At 48.3% G+C, this 20,536-nt stretch overlaps 6 protein-coding genes across 6 annotated transcripts; 3 read left to right on the forward strand and 3 right to left on the reverse strand.

The window, feature by feature from the left end:
* Positions 1-1,340: 1,340 nt before the first annotated feature.
* Positions 1,341-1,750, forward strand: LACBIDRAFT_164012 (uncharacterized protein; the record flags this gene model as incomplete). The annotated part of the gene is made up of 3 exons (XM_001874718.1): positions 1,341-1,456; positions 1,511-1,563; positions 1,614-1,750. Coding segments are annotated over 3 exons (306 nt in total), but the record flags the coding sequence as incomplete, so codon positions are not given.
* A 487-nt stretch (positions 1,751-2,237) lies between these two features.
* On the reverse strand, positions 2,238-2,957 carry LACBIDRAFT_305776 (uncharacterized protein; the record flags this gene model as incomplete). Its single annotated transcript, XM_001875278.1, has 3 exons — positions 2,238-2,443; positions 2,493-2,790; positions 2,841-2,957. The coding sequence occupies 3 exons, from the start codon at positions 2,955-2,957 to the stop codon at positions 2,238-2,240; spliced, it is 621 nt and encodes a 206-aa protein (XP_001875313.1).
* Positions 2,958-3,246: 289 nt separating this feature from the next.
* Positions 3,247-4,603, forward strand: LACBIDRAFT_182157 (uncharacterized protein; the record flags this gene model as incomplete). Its single annotated transcript, XM_001874719.1, has 6 exons — positions 3,247-3,360; positions 3,410-3,518; positions 3,570-3,715; positions 3,768-3,914; positions 3,949-4,134; positions 4,181-4,603. The coding sequence occupies 6 exons, from the start codon at positions 3,247-3,249 to the stop codon at positions 4,601-4,603; spliced, it is 1,125 nt and encodes a 374-aa protein (XP_001874754.1).
* A 4,130-nt stretch (positions 4,604-8,733) lies between these two features.
* Positions 8,734-11,354, reverse strand: LACBIDRAFT_305779 (uncharacterized protein; the record flags this gene model as incomplete). Its single annotated transcript, XM_001875279.1, has 11 exons — positions 8,734-8,814; positions 8,870-9,028; positions 9,080-9,157; positions 9,214-9,578; positions 9,630-9,736; positions 9,785-10,032; positions 10,085-10,673; positions 10,725-10,831; positions 10,886-10,903; positions 10,954-11,052; positions 11,106-11,354. 11 exons carry the CDS (start codon positions 11,352-11,354, stop codon positions 8,734-8,736), a joined length of 2,100 nt encoding a protein of 699 aa, XP_001875314.1.
* Positions 11,355-11,823: 469 nt separating this feature from the next.
* On the forward strand, positions 11,824-12,998 carry LACBIDRAFT_171534 (uncharacterized protein). Its single transcript, XM_001874720.1, has 5 exons — positions 11,824-12,070; positions 12,123-12,317; positions 12,366-12,475; positions 12,531-12,703; positions 12,763-12,998. The coding sequence occupies exons 2-5, from the start codon at positions 12,185-12,187 to the stop codon at positions 12,890-12,892; spliced, it is 546 nt and encodes a 181-aa protein (XP_001874755.1). The 5' UTR covers positions 11,824-12,070; positions 12,123-12,184; the 3' UTR covers positions 12,893-12,998.
* A 49-nt stretch (positions 12,999-13,047) lies between these two features.
* LACBIDRAFT_305781 (uncharacterized protein) lies at positions 13,048-20,270 on the reverse strand (the record flags this gene model as incomplete). Its single annotated transcript, XM_001875280.1, has 20 exons — positions 13,048-13,226; positions 13,280-13,601; positions 13,648-14,818; positions 14,866-15,119; positions 15,174-15,234; positions 15,287-15,471; positions 15,525-15,739; positions 15,789-15,852; positions 15,907-16,064; positions 16,124-16,425; positions 16,483-16,562; positions 16,614-16,862; positions 16,910-17,083; positions 17,133-17,545; positions 17,595-18,801; positions 18,855-18,953; positions 19,006-19,501; positions 19,551-19,678; positions 19,739-20,156; positions 20,206-20,270. 20 exons carry the CDS (start codon positions 20,268-20,270, stop codon positions 13,048-13,050), a joined length of 6,240 nt encoding a protein of 2,079 aa, XP_001875315.1.
* Positions 20,271-20,536: the final 266 nt, after the last annotated feature.

The following is a 20,536-nucleotide window of genomic DNA, read 5'->3' on the forward strand; positions in this document are numbered from 1 at the left end:
TGGTCAGAGGGTGGAGCTTCGTATTGTGACAATCTGCGTATCGCCGATCCTGACGGTGAGAGAGGGATCAAGTTTGGATCTACCACTTGCGAAGACATCCCAGAAAGCGATATCTCATCGTCTAAATTTTACAGTTAGGAAATAAGTTCGATACTTTACATAGCTTTCTCACCGATAACCTGACCATACGACGTCGTGGGGCTCGAGGGAAAGGTTTGAGGTGTGCCGGCTGAGAGAAACGGCTGCCGGGAGCGCCAGTGTGGGGAAGGCTCCGTGCGCTCAGTCCTCTCCGTGATCGTACTCAACCGATACGGACGATCATCAACGGGTAAAAATCCCTCTTGGGCCTGAAGTATCAAGGGTAGACGCGATCGAACCTCCGGTTGCCCATACTCCTCATCCATACTGTTGAAAGAACCAGAAGATTCGGGACTTCGATGAAAGTATTGTCCTTGATCTTCCTGGAATGTGGACTGCGAGCCACTTGCGGAGTCATCATCTGGCGGGACGTGAGTAAAAGAGTATTGCGATGAAGTCTTGAAAAAAAGTGGGTGATAAAAAATGCACCTTCTCATTCATCCTGATATCAACGATAATGAAGGACCCAGAATCGATTCACATCACGCGAGAGCGAAAAAGAAAGGGATAAAAAATATCAAACATAAGCCCACCTTTGCGTTCCTTCGAAAGCTGTCTTCTCTCTTGCTCATCTGTGAAGGTTGAGAACAAAAGGGGGTAGTATACGGTGGTCACACATACCAACTGCCCAGTGGATCGTCTTCTCGACATCAAAGTAATACTCCCAGAGAACGTCTTTAATCGAAGTATCCGACAACCCAGAGGCAGCTTCACCGCCAATTACCAAGCGCACTTGTTCTAGGCCATCGTTCATTTGCGCTTGAATGTATTCAGATTGGACAGATGCCAATAGCGTGGCCTCAGGCAAACCTTGCTGCTCTGGAGTCATTTCCTCTTCTCCACCGTCCGATAAAGCATCATCTTCAAGTTCGGCTGCCCAGAGGTCGTAACCAACATGATATTGACCAAAGAAACATAGCTTACCGCCGATGTTGATATTCCGGAAATCTCTGTGCCGAGACATCGTTATGGGTTGATGGGTAGTTGCCCGAGTGTTGTTGCCTGGTGTTGCGATCCTGAACCACTGTCGGTTTAGGCTGGAATAATCAAGTACAAACAACGCCAACAAATTGCTCTTAAGTACAAGCTCTTGTCAGTATGTTCTCCGTCCTCCGTGCTACATCGCGTGCGTTCCCTGCTCGTGTAAGCTTTTCATTTTAAGAGACAGACAGATCATTAATGGACTTATTTCTTTTTCAAAAAAGTCTTTTTCAACTTCATCAGCTCGCAAAGCTGACCTTGCAAGACTTGTTCTTGTTGGCAACCTCGTCCGAGAGCCAGATGTTCGGGTGACTAAGACCGAAAAAGAATACGTGGTGTTCGTAGTTCACCAACTTAACTCGCAGAGACCAGTCTTCAACTCCCTATCCAGGTACACTGTTGCAACTCAAAACTACCCTCCCCCACCCGCCGACGCCAACGGAGGTACGAAAGCTGCCTAATGGTCTTGAAACTACTATTTGACTCACTTCCAGAACGCCGCCCCTCAACTGCAACCTTTCACAAGATTTTATCTTTCCAAGATGGCACCAACAAGTACCTTCGGACACTCAAGAAAGGGTCGAAGGTTTTTGTGGAGGCTAATTTCGAACTACGGGAGCCTGAACCTGGCGCAGACGCCGCGACACCTCAAGGCCAGCGCCAAATTTTCCTGAGACATGGTAAGCTATCACCTCAAAGTCAGCCTATCCCTCTCATTCTCATTGAATGATTTGAATAGAATCCATCAGAGTATTGTCATACCCCAAGCAGTGGCAAGAGATTGAGGAGGAGCACAGCGAGTAGTGTCCAGGTCTTACATACATAAACATTACCTCCTTTCGATGCAGTCCCCTTCCATCTTCATGCTAATCTTCACGCTCATAACGTTCTTCAAACGGCGATTCTTCCTGTTGATTAGAGCCACTTGCGGCTGGGTCTGGAAGCCAATCCTTTTCATGTACGCTGTTAGCCTTCGTGCCGACCAAATTGACAAAGGCTCGCACCGTGCTTTCACGTTGAGGAACTACAGGTAATGTTGGCACAGGTATGTTCGGCAAATGTGTTTGGCTATTTCTGTGCTGCTTGTTCAGATAATCTCGAATTGTTGTGACAATCAACTAAATTGCCTCTCCCGTTACTCGATATCCCGCAAAACGACCAAGAGCGCACGCACATTGTGATCTTCTTGTGAGGCTCCAGAGTAACAGGCTGCGATGGCAATTGGGCAACAGGATGCACTCTAACGTCGCCCGTGAGCATGAAAGCACTCCAGAATCGATCATGGCAATTCCTACTTCCAACCAAATCGGAAAGGCTGTAAAAGCTGGTCAGTATAACGTTTGAGTTTCAGAAGAACCAATAAATATAATCACCACCACCATTGACGCGAAATTCCCCCTGGATTCCCATTTGCTTTGGAGTTTTTCCCATTGCACTCATGCCTTTTTCGACGTAGAAGCTGGAGTGGCCAGTGCGCCGTACAACATTGATCATCCCCTCCAGGCAGGCCCAGCTGTCCAGGCTAACATCGCCAATTCCACTGACGTGACCCAAATCGCCAACAGTACACGCAAAGAGGGTATGACCTGCAATCGTCTGGATCGATAATACAAGACCTTTACCCTTTATGTGTCGGGATGATGCACGAAATCGTTTGCGAACCGACAGTCCCTGGCAACGATTTCTCAAAGGGAGTGAGCTAGCCGACGCTGATAGCTTACAAGAGTCACCGCATCAGAAGCTGAGAATGTCGTGAAGCGATAATTGCCCTCCTCTGTCAAACACTGTGTTGCTAGTTCAGCATCGGAGGGCGCCATTGCGTGGAATCCGTTGAACATATGGTGGCGGTTGAGAAAGCAAAACGACGTTGTGATGTTCGCTGATCTATTGCAGTTTATGTAGTATGTCAAAACAGCGTGTAAGTAGGACGTTCACCAGCCATAAACCACGGCAATGCAATGAGGCACAAGCGCTGACCATCGATGTTGATATAGCATGCGATGCATCCAGGATTTCAGGATATACATATCTGACGATCAGTATCGCTCGCCGGTCGTTGTAGTGTCGGAGGAAGCATGTGATCCGGAGAGAATCAAGGTTGCGCAAAGTCATTCAACGATAATATTCATGGAGTTCTTCAATGACGTTGGAGAAGACCCCCTTAAACCGTCATTATTTGAACTCATTGCGCAGGAGCAGTTGAAGGACCTTCTACAGCCTGCTTTGAAGTATGTTTTGGCGGTAAGACTATGCCTCTTTTCGCGAATGAGACTGACCCTCCATTCGGTAGGTCTTTGCACAACGGTATCCCCGTTATTTGTTACGCATCGTCAACCGGCACGAGGAGTTTTATGCCGTCATTATGTTCATCGTCGAGAGACATTACTTGAAGAAGCACAGTACGCACCTTGTCTGTTACCATCTCTGTCAGCTTCCAATACAGGTCCCAGACGCGTCTTTCTCAGAAAATTTCTATGGACTAAAACGCCGCCGTAGACCGTACATCGAAGCCGAGAAAACAAAGGTTGCTGTTGGGGGCATACCAAGTGGGGAAAGTCTGCGGAGTCAGGAGATTTGGCGTTGCCTCCTCTTTCTTGTACACTTCTTTCACCGTCACCCGGATGAAATAATCCCTTAAATTTCACCAGGTCGGTGTACCCTACGTCAGGGCGAAAGCGCAAGATTATTTTGAAGAATTGGGAGGGGGCGTTGCAGCTGATATCCTGGACAGCGAGGTGGATGGTCGACAAATACGTGAAACTACAGATCAAGTATTGAAATTGAATTCTCTACTGGTATACCTAATAAGACATCTTACAGAGCCTCAAGGAAAAATTCCGTCGAGGGTTTAAAGCTGTCTACCCGTGGATTAATGCCGGGTTTGAAGGATGGTTGCTGCTCTGGAACGTTGCATATCTCTTTGATCAACGTCCAGTTCATCGGCCGTGGTTATCCTGGATAGGCCTAGATATACGACGCCTCGGGGTTGATGATTTTGTAAGCTCCCGTTTTACGGTGTTTCCGACCAACTAACGTGGCGTAGCGTTCAGCGGCGGAGCAGAAGAAAACGTTACCCGTAAGCGTCCTCGGACGAATAGCACGCTTGCGACGTTCAATATTTGCATTGTCACGGCTCCTCCTGGAATCCCTTCGATTCGCCCTCCCTACTGCCATCTTCTTCATCAAGTTCTTGGAGTGGTGGTACTCACCTGGGTCACCTGCACGATCATTATCGACTTCTCCCCTTGGTCCTGCGGTCCCGCCGCCTCGTTTACTTCAACCTCATCCACAAGGAATTCCATTTGACAAAAAGGCATTTGGGATGTGTCCGGTCTGCCAGAACGGCATCAATAACGCAACCGCATTGCCGTCAGGGTATGTGTTCTGTTACCGGTGTGCATATGACCAGGTCGAGAAATGCGGGAGATGTCCGGTGACCCTTCTTCCAGCACGAGTCTGGCAACTAAGAAAAGTGCTGGTCTAGGAGTGTAGTTGGACGACGAGCGCACGTTCGTTAGCCTTGAGGGGTTAATTAAGTCCGATACTTATCGATTTATGTGGAGGACGCATTGGGGCACATCAGATTAGATTTCTATAATACTTTGCGGAATACATCTTGGACTGAGGGTAGGAAGAGTGGGTTATGCTTAAACCAGTGCCTCCCGCACGTTTGTCGCCATCGGAGCCTCTGTTCCGCATCAGGCTAAACAAATTACGGGTACAAGCTTTTCTTCGTCCATGGCGGGTTCCACTGTAGTAACTAGATCTGAGGCCTCCTGAGGTTTACTCACAACCTGACGACTTACGATATCGGCTGTAAATATGAAGGTACTTGCGGTTTTCCATGCCGCCTCCAAACGCACTCATGCCTCTACTTAGTTCGGCAAACACATACAAGCCCACCAAGTCCCTGGATGGTCGGCGTACTACCTAGACTACAAGTTCTTGAAGAAAATCATATCTTCACTTGCTGCCAATCGCCCTGCATCCGAGGCTGCAGCGCTCGCTCTGGGGGTTCGTCCGCCTTATCATTTGACGCCGCTGTTGCCCCAGCCCCTATCACAGTCCACGCATGCTCGAAGCCCTGCAGCATCGCCGACAGGTAGCCCTGGACAGCCGCCTTTTTTTGCAGCATCTGGGAATGATATTGGACGAGGTCCGGATTTTCAAGCGCACAAGGCCGCATTTTTTTTCAAACTTGAGAGGGAGTTGGAAAAGGTATTTTTCATGGCGACCCTTTTTCTAGAGTTTGGCTTATACAACTGCAGATAAACGCGTTCTACTTGCAAAAGGAAGCTGAGCTCAAGTTGCGGATGGAAACCCTTCTTTCGAAGCGAAGGGCTGCTGCGATGAGGGGGCTCCCAGAAACAACGGGGGACACTGGCCAGAACCGCGTCGAATGGAGCGCAGTGGAAGAAGGTTTCCGACTTCTGGAGAGAGATTTGGGAAAGCTTCAGGTATGCAACCATAATTCGGCTCGGTGTTGTAACGTATGGACTGGTGATCACTCAGCAATTTGTGGAAATAAACGCTACGGGGTTCCGAAAAATACTCAAGAAATACGATAAACGATCTACGTCAACCACTAAAGAGTTATACCTTGCTCGTCAGGTTGATGTCCAACCTGTATTCAATAGACAGGTTCGTATTTCCCTTTCGAGTGCCCCGACATTCTCAGAATTCGTTGTAACAGCTCATATCAGAACTCGCTGACACAGCTGCTACATGCCTTTTGGATATTACCGACTTGTCTTCTGGCCTCCAGTTTGAGGGGCCTGGAGCAAACGATATCTTTGCTCAACAAATCATGACTGAGCGGACACCTATCGGCCCATTCTGGGATCTCGAAAATAATTTTCATAAAGCGGTTGCAGCATCCGACTCTGCCGCAGTTATTAATTGCGTTCATTACTCGGAGCTTCTCAGTCAACAACCTGCAGGCAGAACAAACATAACTCGCATCCTTTGGAACGTCATCATTGAAGCACCTCCTGAGTTGGGAGATTTGATTCTCTCAACTCTTTCCTCCCCTTTCGATTTCAACTTTATTGACGACATTAACGAACGTACCTGCTTACACGAGGCCGCCATAGCTGGAACTCAGCGGCTGGTTGATCTTTGCATTCAACATGGTGTGCAGGTGGACAAGTCAGACTTGTATGGTCGTACGGCCCTTCATTACGCTGCTATGAACGGCCACTCCTCTGTCTGTCAACAACTTTTGAATGTCAACGTTCCGCCAAATACTCTAGATCGAGACAACTATAGCCCCATTCTTTATGCCACAATGAAAGGAAATGCAGACTGCATTCGTGTATTGTTGGAAGAAGGACACGTACCAGCCCAGTCTCCTACATCCTCCGGTGACCTGAGTCCTTTGTCTCTCGCCGCTCAAGCAGGGCATGTAGATGTGGTCGTTCTTTTACTGAAACACGGGGCTTCCTGTATGCCAAATTCGAACGGAGAATACCCAATGCATCTCGCAGCACAGGAAGGTCACACTGATGTTTGCAAGCTGCTTCTCCATCGGGAGGGATGGGACACCCGAGACAAATATCACGAATGGACCCCGTTGTTCCATGCAGCGCGTCATGGTCACGATGGCTGTGTTTTCGTTCTTCTCGATGCTGGTTGCCGCGTCCATCTACAAGATGAACTAGGTCATTCAGCTGCTCATTACGCTGCATGGTATGGCCATCAGCAGGTCCTTTCCTCTCTTCTCGCTGCCTTGAAAAGTAGTCCTGATACAATGAACCTCCCAATCATGTCAAACAAGTCTCCCCAGTCAGACCCCGGGTTGTCAGGCGAGTTCGAAATAGATATGATACCATCCCTTTCGCTGCCGCCGCCTATCATGCCCCATCGAGTTTACGGACACAACTATCTCGTCAAAAGCCACCTCGTCCAAGTTTCGATCGGTCAATCTTCGAAGAAATCAAAAGAAGCATCTGGCGTTCGTGTTCACCATCGTCTCATCAGTCCATTCTTTAAAGACGAATACCTTCTGGCGACAACGCCACTGAAACTTGTTATGACAACTAGCCCAAACGTCAACTCGGCTCCATACACCATGTCTCTTCCTCAGAGAGCGCAGGCGGGAACTTTTGCATTCCAGACGCCATCTCTCGATAGCCTGTCATTGGAATTTTCTATATATCCAAATTTTGGCACAAAAACAATTGGCCGAGCCGTCGCATTGCCCTCCTTGTTTTCAGGAATTGAGAATAATCAAGGTTTTACATTGCCGATTCTCGACCATCGTTTACATATCATTGGCGAGGTAACGTCCCTCCTTTCATCTTGATTGATTCTTGACTTCAATCAAATAGGTTTATTTTGAAATCAATATCATTACATCCTTCGAAGGTGTCACGCTTGAAGTTGGCGGGGACGTTGAAACATATTGGAAATCTACATCGATATCTTCGAAAAATACTGCATTATCGGGAATTTCTCGCGAAGTAAGGCGTCCTAGCCATGCCGGTGGTTCCGCGCATACATCTCCTGCGTTTTCAGTAAGCACTGGTAGCGGCCAGGCGTTGACCATCACATCTTTATATGGAAACTATCTGCATGTTGCCATTCAAGTTACTCGGGATCTTCATCCTGTGGTTTACGCTGCCTGGCTGCTCCCAGGAACTACCTTTGAACTTGGCGTTACGGATGTGACTCTCGTACAATTTGAGGAACTTGCGCGTTCTTTAGGAAAAGATTTGTCAATTTCTCAAGGTTCGACACCGAAAGGCAACTGGCCGCAATTGATATCACAATCATTACTGTCACTTGAACAACTATTGAAGGTGAGGGATTCGTTTCCCCTCTCATGGCTTGGCAGCCAAAAATATGCGTATTTGCTGTGTTTCTAGATTTTGCCGATCGACGTCAACGTCAATTTGGAACTGATGTACCCGCAACTATCAAAGCAAGTGCCCTCCACTAGCCGCCGACCAGATCTGAATGACTTTGTCGACTGTGTTTTGCGAACTATCCACAATGTTTCTGCCTCTGTCGAGACGAGCCACCTGCGCAGGAAATTTTCCTTCTCCTCCTTTCTTCCAGATGTCTGTTCGGCTCTAAATTGGAAGCAACCGAATTGTGAGCTTCACCATTGACGGGGGGCTTTGTACGGGTCAGGCTAACACATGTCTTAGATCCTGTTTTCTTTAGATCGCACTGTGGGAGGCCTTCGTTTGGCCAGGAGTCAGGAATTACCGATCAAAGGGTCTCCAATGTCGGCTCTGCAGTTGAATTTGCCAAGGGAAACAATCTTTTAGGCATTTTTATTGATGCTGAACTTCTGGTAAGCATTTGAGATCAACGAAAGCAGGTGGAATACTGATGAGCGACTTCCAAGGTTCAAGTTCCGTCACTGATTGACGGTATTAGGAGTGCAGAATTGATTGTTGGCGTTCACGGTTCTTCGGAGGCCTTTCCAGAGCTAACCTCGGAGAATGATGGAGGTGTTGTGGACGCCTTCGTTGCCCATGGTTTCATTTCATTTGTGGATCGTTCGATGCGGGAGCTTTCTTGAGGAAAAATATCTGTGAAACCAGATGATTGATATAATGTATTTATGCTACAATTTGACTATTACTGGTATAGATTAAAGCATTGCTAGATGGACGCGTGGTACAGGGCCGCGTAGGGACCGTTCTTTTCAATTAATTCATCATGTGTTCCAAACTCAGAAATCGTCTAAGCAGGCGGGTGAGCATGAACATTTCAGAAGTGTGACCGGAAGTTGGCTCACCCCATTTTCCATCATAGCAACCTTGTCCGCACGGCGTGCAGTTGAAAGGCGATGCGTTATAAATATGACTGTCTTCCGCCTTTCACCCGATGGTGTCCGGGAGATCTTCGTGATAGTATCAAAAATTTGATTTTGTGCGTGTGCGTCCAGAGAAGAGGTCTACGTTGAATGTCAGGGGTTAAAGAAGTAGTCTAGCAAGTGGACTCGTACGGGTTCGTCGAATAAAAGTAAGTCGACGTCGGGTTCGTTTGCTCTCATGAAGGCACGGGCGAGAGCAATTCGCTGCCACTGGAAAAAAGAATTGTTTGGAAGATAATTAAACACGTTGCTTGACGCGAACTTACCTCCCCACCAGATAATCCATGTCGTTGCGCGTGACCACACATATAGCCTGGATACGAGATGGACTCAAAACCAGGACTTTCGAGCTGCGTTTTCAGCCCATCAGGCAACGAAGCCACGAGGTTACCAGCTTCGGCAAGATGGACTGCCGCATCGATCGCAGGCCTGTAACCCATCTTGTCAACGTTACCCAATCCAACATTTTCCTTCACCGAAGAGTTGAATTTGGAGAATCCTTGGAAGACAGCGCTTAAATGTCGATGGTATTCCGAAGGGCTATAATGCCGAAGTTCGACGCCATTAATCAGCAAAGACCCCTGATCATAGTCGACAATTCGAAGCAATATTCTAGCAAGTGTAGATTTGCCTGAGAAGCAGTGTGTCAGAAATTGTCAGGGAGGATGCTGTGTCACGGTACCAGATCCATTGTAGCCAACAATTGCAAGAGTCTCGCCTGATTTGATTGACAAATTCACGTTTCTCAGTGCTGGCTCAGTGCAGCCAGGATATGTGTAAGATAACTCTCTGCTCGATCATCAGATATTATTTGCTTCTCGATAATCAAGCACTTGCCTGACATCAATACTCGGCCCATAAGCTCCACAACTGTAAGGAACTAATTCCTCGTTCTTTGGCTGCAAACGGGGCTTTAACTTCATACTTGCACAAAAAGCAGATGTAAGGAAGATTCCTTGGAAAGCCATTTTGACCGTCGTAACGAGGCTCCCTGACGCATATATTAAGCATTGGATAGAGCTTCGGTATATAGTCAATGATCCCAATGAAGTCGACGAACTCTGAAGCAGAAGGAGAAGTGAGATCTACAAGAGTGGGTCAATGCGGCTTGGCAGTGAATTTGAATATTGGACTGACGTTTTGCAGTGCATACGTCAGATCTGCAAGGTTGAAATGAGCGAGGACCGAGGATGCGCGTTGGTGAGGAGGATGTTCGGAAGTGAGGACAATCCTCCTCGCGCCCGACCAAGACTTTAGGATCCAATCTCCAAGGCCAAAGAGCGCAATCTCTGGACGGTACGCCTCGCTGTACGCCATGTTTCGCATTCTTTCTTGACGATCCGCCGCTCTAGCCTCTCGCATATCAGAAGGTGAGTCTTCCGGACCGGTTGAGCAATGAAACCAGGAGAGAACTAGTGGTAGAAGGGCGGAAATAACAGCGAGGAAGAGAACACCAAAGTGGGAGATACCACGGGTAAGGGATACGACAAGGAAAAGATGGGAGGCAATCTCGATCGTGGAGGAAAAGACGTTAACAAAGTCCAACGGAGACAAGAATCCAAACCCTCCTCCACTGAAGGAACGTGCGAAAAGGTCGGATTCTTGTAGAAGGTCGCGGACGAGGGGGTCTGCAAGAGTGGGGACATCTAATCGAACGCGATGCTCCATTTGTTTATACTCGACAAAAAATCGAGCTGAGCTTAGTACAATAGATTCGTTCGATGCCCTGTTCCAAGTAAAATAAACGGCAGGAAAAAAAAAGTCGAGAGCAACTGACGAATATGAATCGAGCAATCCTTCAACCATTCGTCTAAGAATCTCTGAAGTAATCAACCAGAGAAGACGGGACCACGTGAAACAACCCGACACGATCAGAGATTGTAACTGTCAGAAGGAAAAGTTCGGCGTGAAGCAAGTGGATCGGAGAAGGTAGCTAACCTCGTCAACAATGAGAGCCTAAAATCAACATTACCTGACTGTGCTAAGAAAAAAATTTGAGAGCTAACCTGAGAGTAACCTCGGAAGGCCGGGAAAAGGCTTCGAACAATATTCAGGGTCATCATGAGCGTTGTGCGTAGTGGATGCAAACTCCATAAAACTTTGAGCTATAGGACCGTTGTTAAAATTTGAAAGAGAAAACTGGGTAGAAAAACATCACAAAGTCGAAAATGCATTTCTGCAGGACAAAGAGGGCCAATCTGGCATTCCCACGAGTGAGAGGCCTTGGTGCACCTGGAACAAGAAAGGCGCCTGTCTTGCCAGGCATCGCTCGGGAAGATAACCAGGCGTCGTACACCGTTTCGGGGGCACACCATTTTGGAGATTTGGTGGCAAACGATTGGCCGTGCGGGGGTATGCGAAAATCTGAGAGTACCTGCGCGCGACGAGAGCCCTTCCTGTGACGCATGCTGGACCAGTAGGAGTTTGACAAGCGCGTCTAGAGTGGCTGACTTTATAGCTGACGAGGTGCGGCCCCAAACTGCTCATTTGTGCCGTCTTTTTGTCAGTTCATAGATGAGATCCGGAGGTTTTTTATGGCCGTCTAATTGCGGTGCGGGCGACATTGGTGTAGGCTGTACAGGGCGAGCATATATGGTAGCAAGGACCCAGAGTACGGAGTTGATGTTGCCAACTTGAAAAAAAAAATTGGGAGCGAAATAAAACTGGACATTCCCCTTGAGATAACCAAATCGAGAACAGGGAAACTGAAAAATGGCGGGACGACGTACCGGCTGTTTATATGGCCTTGTGGCGGTGTAGTAGACTGGGGACGGCAGCGTGTCTGTAAATGCAATCCCAATTAATTTTGGAATCTTAGCAAAATATTCATCTCTTCTTCTTCCTTCATGACCACTCCCGCTGACGCCAACCATGTCAACGCACTGTCCGACAGCCTCGAACGTCTGCAAGTGCAGCAAAACCTCATAACAAACGATCTCGATGTTGTTTCCGACACTGTTCCGATCACTCATACAATCCCACCGAGTCCTCGAGAGGGCTATGGCTTCCGTAGATCAGGGCTTTCTACGCCAATTGTAGCATCCCAAAAGGTTGATGCTGCCTCCCTCCCACTTTCTCGCTTAAGTTCGCTCGTGCCAGACCCAAATGGCCTCGGCTGGCCTGGTGAGTCTTTTGGCCCACATGCTATTGCTTATCAGCCCTTATATTCCCGTAGCCAAGTCGACGGTCTCCCGGCTCAATGCAACGGCTGAAGAGAAATCAGCAAGGGAGAAAAGGATGGCCGTGGCCGTCCGCACAATCCTTGAATGCATCGGTGAAGATCCCGATCGTGAAGGGCTCCAACGCACGCCAGAGCGTTATGCGCAAGCTATTATGTGGATGACACGAGGATATGAAGAGAGACTAGCAGGTGACTGCCATTTCGGGGATACAGGCTTGAGTGCTCACACCTGTGCAGACGTTATCAACGATGCTGTTTTTGCCGAAGATCACGACGAGATGGTTCTTGTCCGAGACATAGATATCTCTAGTTTGTGCGAACACCACCTTGTACCGTTTACAGGAAAAGTTTGTCACCGCCCTTCTCCCTTGACTCACATTTTCCTAACAGTGGAGTTGTCAGATCGCTATAGCGTATATCCCCAACCAACTAGTATTGGGGCTTTCGAAGCTCGCACGGATAGCGGAAACCTTTAGTCGGCGATTGCAAGTACAAGAGCGTCTCACGAAACAGATTGCTATTGCGGTTCAAGAAGCCATCAAACCCCGCGGAGTGGCAGTTGTTATGGAGGCAACGTAATCCCTCCTCCCTTTGGATGGGATGAAGGTCAACCTGCTGATGTTTTGTTCTACAGGCATCTCTGTATGACCATGCGTGGCGTCCAAAAGCCTGGTTCAATCACCGTAACATCTTGCATGTTGGGATGCTTCCGCACACAACAAAAGACTAGGGAAGAATTCCTCACACTCATCAAGAGCAAGTAAGCCATCGCTTACTTCAACATTACTTACAACGATTCAACTCGTGCAACTCATGATCTATCTTTGTCATATATCGAATTGAATGCAAAGAAAGCAACGTTCTTGCAAATTCGGATAACCAATTTTACTACATGAAAACTATGCTACAAAATGTGATTTCAATCTTGTCTTCGTTGGCTCTTGTCACCAGCTAGAGGATCAATAGGCAATAATTTCCTTGCGATAGCGTGCGAGTTCGAATTATAACGATTCCGATTTATTCGAGGTCGCTTGGGGGCCTGCATGGCCTGGTCATTGTCTGGACCTGGGGGAATTTCACTGGAATCCTTTTCACGGTCTAGAATAAAGCGTTAATAATGTTACCCTTTCAGGTTGAGAAGTTGGCTGTACCTGAAGCGGTCCGTTTCCTACCACCATCTCGGTCGTCTTCACTCCGTGAAGGGTCACTGCGATATGGGATAGGCGAAGATAAAGGTGCGGAAGGTGGCATCTCCTTTTCGCCTATGCGAGATCGTAGGCTCCCGGCCTGCGTAGGTTGCGGATTACTGCTCGACCCAGATGATTTAGGTAGAGTGTCGCGGCTGCGTTCACGGCCTGAATTCTGATCAGCCTTGGATCTTGCAGAATCTGCGCCACTAGCCATGGCCCGCGGTGCAGAGGGTGGTAATATTTTGCTTGATAGGGGACCGTCAGGTAACCTCTTCTCGTTTACCTGCGCTTACTTAAACACCATTGCAAAGCATATGAAGTCAACATACCTTATCCAAGGGTGAAGCACGTCCCTCGTTCTCCGGATCGCGATCCTTACGTCGCCGGTCAGATTCGCGGGTCCTGTCGTGGCTATCTTTTTCAGGAAATCGACGACCACGTTCATCACGATGACCTTCCTTGCGAGCGCTTCGTTTTGAACCTCGCTCTGGCTTGAGAGGAGTGAATAATTTCCCACGTTGTGCAATGGATTTACTCACGTCATCATCTGCAGGGCGTCTTCTCTTTCCAAGACCATCATCACCGTTTTGGAGAGGGTGCCGGTGTCGCGAAAGATCGGGGCGAGTAGGAAGGCCCCGGTCATCCTGAGATGCTATTGTGGCAACACGACCTGTAACAGTCCCGTCACGGTCTTTTCTTGCATCTCGTTCCCGATCTTTATCGTCGCGGCGGTGACGATCACGATCACGGTCACGTTCCCGATCACGTTCTCTGTCACGGTCGCGTTCTCTATCTTTCTCACGGTCTCTTTCGCTGTGTCGATCACGCCCTCGGTCTTTGTCTTCTCTATCCTTGTCACTTTCCCGGGTAGAGGTTCGCTCTCTATTGGGCCGATCTCCGCGGTTGTGTGTGAGACTGTCGCGGCGTCCAAGAGTTCCTGCATCGCGAGCGTCATGCCTGCTCTCCCTGTCTGACCGCCGTTCATCCGAACCGCCATCAGCATTCCCTCGGTCTGAGCGTGACTTCCCTCCACTGGCACGACTGTCAGAACTGCCATTTCTTGTCCCAGGGCGACTAGAAGGCGATGGCGACCGGAGACGAGGCGATGGGGCCGCAGATCCATTCTGACTTCTGCTCTCCACCTTGTCTGGACGAATGGATTGTCTCGCGGTTTCCCTAAGTTCCTGAGCCGATGCGGTCTGACTTGGGACTGAAGGGGGTGGCATATCGGGATGGCCGTCTAAGCGAGGTGTTTTATCATCTAGAGGGCGGTAATTTGGTAAAGAGGTGGCTGATTGGTAGCGGGAGGCGTCAATATTAGCAGGACTATTGAAGTGTGGGCTGTGAGGGGATTCTCGTGCGTCGGCAGGGACAAGGCTTGAAACTTTGCGGTCCACAACTGTCAAATCGGTCTTTGGATGCACCGATGCGTCAGTAGTGAGCTTGGGAGAATCACTGCGGTCCGGTCGAACCCGCTTAACAACCTCTGGCCGAGGGATGCTACGAGATAATTAGATTTGCTACAAAACTGGTTCTAAATTGCCTACCTCTCCATCGCAAGTTTAGCTGAGTTTAAAGGACCTATGGTCGATTTCTCTACTGCAGATTGAGTTGCAGTTGCGATTTGAGCTCGTGGAGCGGATGGTGTTGAAGGCGGTTGTACTGTACTACGGCGTCCATCGTTTACAGCAGCTGGTTGAGAAACGGGCCCACCGCTGGTAGGAGGGAGAGCACTCTTCAACTTCTCTGAGCTTGGACTGCTTCCGGACGTCAACAGCATCGGAGAAGCGTTTCCGTTCGACTTCATAAGCTGCGTCAAAAACGCTTCACATGATGTAAAATGACGAGACCAAACCTTTCCTGATAGTTTCGACATTGCCCAGAAGGTTTCTCGTTTCTTCAGGCTAGCGGAGTATCTGAAATACGAATTGTCAGTCGAGAGTTTTTTTACATCAATGCGAAACTCACGCTCGACCAAGGATCTTCAAATCGCCCCGTTCCTCCGTCTCTAAAAAGCGATCCATAGTAATATCAAGCGCAGCTCCAGTATCTGTGACCTCAGCCAAAGGAAACACGGTGATAATCTCCTTCAGGACGATGATTGCGTTGTAAACGTGCATAAACTCTCCGGTTTGGATGCACTCGACGAAGCACTGTACCAGAGACTTAGAGGTCACAGGGTAGGAAATAGGTAAGTGGTCGCTACCTTCGCCAATTTACGATGCCATTTGCGCAAAATTTGCCGAAACGCATCCCACTTCAAAAGACTATCAGGCTGAACAGTCTTGTATGAGAGGACTCTTTGAAGGCCAGGATGGAGCACAGTTTTCCCGCCAATTTTGGTTCGATTATCTTGCATATATACTGCTTCGTCCAGATGCCATTTATGAAGATCCGACAGTACGCCCAATAAGAAACGACCTAGTGAAGAATCAGCAGGGTAACAATGACGAAGGCTATGAAATTATACCGTAGTTACGAGCCTCATACTCGCTGCAGGAGAATAAGACGACTTTGACATGATCCCCCAATAGCTAAGAAGGAAGCATATCAGGAGGGAGGAACTAGGGACAACAGGGAATGAATACCTTGTCATAGCACATGAGTGTGTGAAAACCAGGGGTACCTTGAGTATGCATGACTTTGATAAATTGGGCGCAAAAGTCGGCATCCATAGGTGAAAGAAGACACCGTGGCTGAATACAATGCTCAATAAGCGAGTTCACCAACATCATGGCTTTGGTAGCTAGATAATGTGGGAGTCAATATGGCGAACGAAAATGAGATAGGTTGAGAGATTCCTACATTGCGCAAACCAATGTTGCTTCTCCCGAGCCAGGCGCTTCATGGTGAAAGCCCGGGATAGGGTCTGTTCCTTGAATTCTTGCGCAAGGGTATTTATGAAGTGATTGTAGCGATCACGACGAGTTCGGTGGGAGGATGCTGTCAAACGCTTGGAGCGGTCAGCTGAACGGTCTGCCGCAATATATTTCGAATCTTCTTGGCGGCTCAAGATGCGCAAGGCGGCACCTTCTTCGTTGTACCTCGCCGAAGGAGGAACTAAATCATATGTTGAAAGCTGCCAAAATGTGAGGTAGAAACCAGGTCTAAAAGTATTCGGAATGCTTTAGTGTCAATTGATTGGATGTTGACAAGGGGCTTACCCAATGACATCATAAGCGTTGCCGGGCGCGATTTTTTTGATGTCCTCAAAAAGGGCTTCCAGCTCAGGTAGCCAGGGGCTCTGAAAGTCGCGAGTTTTGGCTGGAGAAACGTCTGGTTGAAAAACACTTACATCTGTGCTTTGAATGATCGGCGCGGAGGTTGCATCAACTTCCATGAGAATTTCATCTGTACCTGATGATTCGTCTGGTGGTTGTTTTGCATCTGCTAAAATCTCAGATGCAGGAGTTCCTATGGCGGGAGAAGCGATACGAGATGCCGCCGTTCCTGGTTCTCGCTTTGTAAGCAGAGCAGCTTTCAGACGTTTCTCAACTTCCTCGTTAGCAGCTCGTTCCTGTTCTTGCATCGCCAATGCGGAAGACTGGAGTGATGATCAGACACGCAAGACGAAAGAAATGAAATGCTTGCCAGCAGTGATGTATGCAATACTGGACGAATGATTTGCATGCAAATAGGAGCACATAGACCGTAGCGCTCTGCAAGTTCCGCGATAGATGGAATGACTTTATTTGCATAATCTTGAGGGGAAACGACCGAAGGCGACGTGAGTAGTTCGAGATATTGTAGCAAAACACCATGCGTCTGAGCGGCGAACTCAGAAAAGATAAACTGTGAGAGAATGTAGACGCACTGCATCATAAAGGCCTGCCAAAGACTTTAAATGTGCGTCTGGTGCCTTATATACGCAAGCCTGACGTTGCTGAGCAACTTGAATAAGCAGTGGTAGGGCTAAGGAAGAATCAAGGAGGCCCTTGCCAAGTCTCTGGGGACCTTTGAGAACAGCGTCGCCTGGGTCTAATCGTGCTCCCCGTGTAGATGAAGCGATAGCCTCGATACGCAGAATGGGACCGCCAGCCATAGCAGCTATTTGAGACTCGGATAAACTCGGCAAAGGCTCAATACCGGCCATCTTCCAGATGAGTTCACGTAGAACAGCTATCTCTGTAGTTTGTCCGTTGTGAAGCTGGTGGACGATGTATCTCAGAACTGGCGTTAAATCGGCGCTATAGCGCCTAAAAAGCATTCCTGTGAAGGAGGCAAGGCCTGCGAGAAATTGAGATATCTTCGAGTTTGAGGATGGTGACAAACCTACTTTGAAGCCAGTCTGACGTATTGACGCCGTCGTCCTTCACGCGTTCTTTTCTTGGGTTGGCGAGTGCATCAAGGATGACGAAAACAAGAACGTCGAAGCCCATGTTGGTGACGTAACGCAGAGCTTGTATAACAACGTTGGCTAAATTATCGTAGGCCATGATCTGGTTCACAGCGTTTGCAAAGAAGATGCAGGGGTTAGAATGGGCGAGTTTGGCAACAGTCCCTGACAAGGAATCGATGGTGTTGTGAGAGAGACGGCGGAGGATGCCCTTTGATTCACGATCTGCTTGGACCTCTCGAATCCGAAGTTCAGGATGGCTCTTGTAGGTGGTTGTTTTCCATTCTCCATAAAGCCGCCACCGAGCGGTGGTTTCATATTGGCGAATGATATTCCAGACCTCAACCGTGCAAACCGCATTACCACGTATGAGGGGCAGAGCCGGTAAAAGATACATCCTCAAGATCTGGAACCAAAATAGGCGTACGTGGTTGTCGGGGTCTGGTTCACCGTTAGGCTTCTTGGTTTGAGGGTCAATGGGAACTGTTGATTGCAGGTGAAGACGCCCCAGACGCAGAAATTTAGTCAAAAACAAGGGATCCCGCGACACATGGAGGCCAATGAAGCGCATCAAAGGCTCAATTACAGTCTCCAAGTCATCCAAAGATGAGCTGATTGGAACTCTGTCCGGCCAGTCAGGGAAAAAGAAAACGAAATCAGTCGTGCTGGTGCTGGGTGGTGTAGGTGCCCAAAGGGTGAGTACTGGTTTGCGAGGGTTTGGGTAAGCAACGCCTGAAGCCCCGTAACGAGCTCTAGCTTGAGTAAAGCTGACATTCCGCTCTTTGGTTACCATTAAACTGTCGTAAAGGGGAGATAAAGAGGCTTTCATCACTCGAATCATGAGGTCAGCTATCTCAGGATGTGCGTCAACCAGCCACGGGAATTTGGACATAATAGCAATTGCTGGTTGCATCGCGCCCACTGAAAGCAAGGCATTCAGTAGTCCGACCTTTTGATTTGTATCCTTGACGTCCGATTTTTTCTGCTCTACCGGTGTCGGAGGTTTATACTTTGGATTGGATAAAGCGTTCGACTCAAGTGGAGCAGACATGGCTAGCTGACTTGTCTTGGCTCCAGATATCCTTGATTGCACATTGGATATGTACTCTTTCCGGTCGTTGTCCATATCTTCGTCGAGTGGGAGAAGCTAGCATCCTCGATAAGAATCAGTCTTGAATGACAAATAAAAAAGGCACATACATGCGAATAAAGATCTTCAAGTGTAATGAAACCCTCTCGTATCAGAAGCGCAGCGGTAAGATATAAATTGCGGGGAGCAGCTTCAACAATATCAGAAGACTTTTGGGGTAAAATTAATATGTTGACGAAGACTAATCAGTAAAAAATGTACCTGATAGTACACAAACTTGAAGCCGAGAACCTGCGCAAGAACCCGAGGACTACTAGTTTTTGGACATGGAGCAGGGTTAGGACTATTCTTTGCTGCCAAGGAGAGCACCTCTTCAAGTGATTTGTTTGAGAAAGGTGGTGAGAGGTCGACATTCATCTCTGCACTATCCTCTTGGGGTTTCGGAGGCCGGTATAAGGCACGCCATGGCGAGAATGACAGTAAAGCAAGGAAGAAGGTGTAATGCGTCGCTAAGTGTATTGAGAGAACATCAAGAATGATGTCGAGGGCCCTGTTGGGATCAAGATCAAAGTAGCCAATTAGGCTTATTACTTTCTCCCATACAGGTCGAGCACGATCCTCAATAGCGGTATATGTCTCTGTCGGACGGCCTGTTTGCGGAGAGTGAGCCAGTCCTAAGCTACTCGTAAGCTCGACTGTTAGCTTGCTGTACCCCTCCGACTGTTCACGAAGTAAATTGAACTTGTTTTGCTTGTAGCTAATGTTGCTTGTGAGTTGATCAATAAACAGAGGGCAAATTTACGCACAATAAGCCCGTCCGTGTCCTTATCTCCTTCTTGTCTAACGATGCTTTGTCGGGGATTAATCCAACGCTTGCCAGTACTGTGGAGTCAAGCCTTTCTCGACATGACTCGGGGCTGATAATACCACACTCCTAGGTGCAAATTTTCATCAAAAAATTGCACGCGCACGATGAGAGGTTCACAAAGCGTACCAAAAGCCGCTTAACGATGAGTTGTACTTTCTCCTTGTCGTTTTCTGCGTTCTGCTTAGCTTTCTTGGCCTTGGCCAAGACAGTTGAGGCCGGTGCCCCTTGGTCGGCAGATGCAGTGACGGCAAGTCGGGAATCACTCAGAGTCTCATCCAATTCGGCGTCAATAGACCAAAGAACGTCTACAAGATGCTCTCCAAATATAGAGGCATTTGTGGACGCAGTCGAGGATGAAGAAGAGGAAGAGGGCAGGTCACGCAATACCGATTGAACGAAGTCCACGAACGCATTTAGCGAAAGGGTGTGCGCTGGTGACCAGGTGGAAAGAACGGACGCCAGGAGGGTGTGATAAGCAGTTGTAAGAACATCCAAACATTGAGAATTGGATGGGTTACAATGAGGAGAGATGAGAATGTTGCGGCTATGGGGTGAATTAGAATATGGTGAGATGTAAGTGAGAGAAAACTGACCATTCCGATTCTCCACCTTTGTTCCATGTAGCTAGGCACCCGCGAACGCTGTTAATAACGTCCATAAAGTGATTCTGGAGTCCGACACAAAAGTTCCCAGAGATGCGGCCAGGCGTCGTCGATGTTCAGAATAAGCTTTCTTGTTCTGCCACCAACATCGTTGTACTGTATGGTAATATTGTGAATTGTTTACCAACGACCACATTATGTTACATTGAACAGATTTGTTCGGTGCTTCGGCGAGCCGCGATTGGATGCTTTTTGTTTCGACGAGATGTTTCCGTTACTTATCTGTGGCAAAAGTGGGGGCGCGATCAGTGCCATCATGAAG

The sequence above is a fragment of the Laccaria bicolor genome, genomic scaffold, assembly GCF_000143565.1.
Source record: "Laccaria bicolor S238N-H82 LACBIscaffold_2 genomic scaffold, whole genome shotgun sequence".
Classification (NCBI taxonomy): Eukaryota; Fungi; Basidiomycota; class Agaricomycetes; order Agaricales; family Hydnangiaceae; genus Laccaria; species Laccaria bicolor.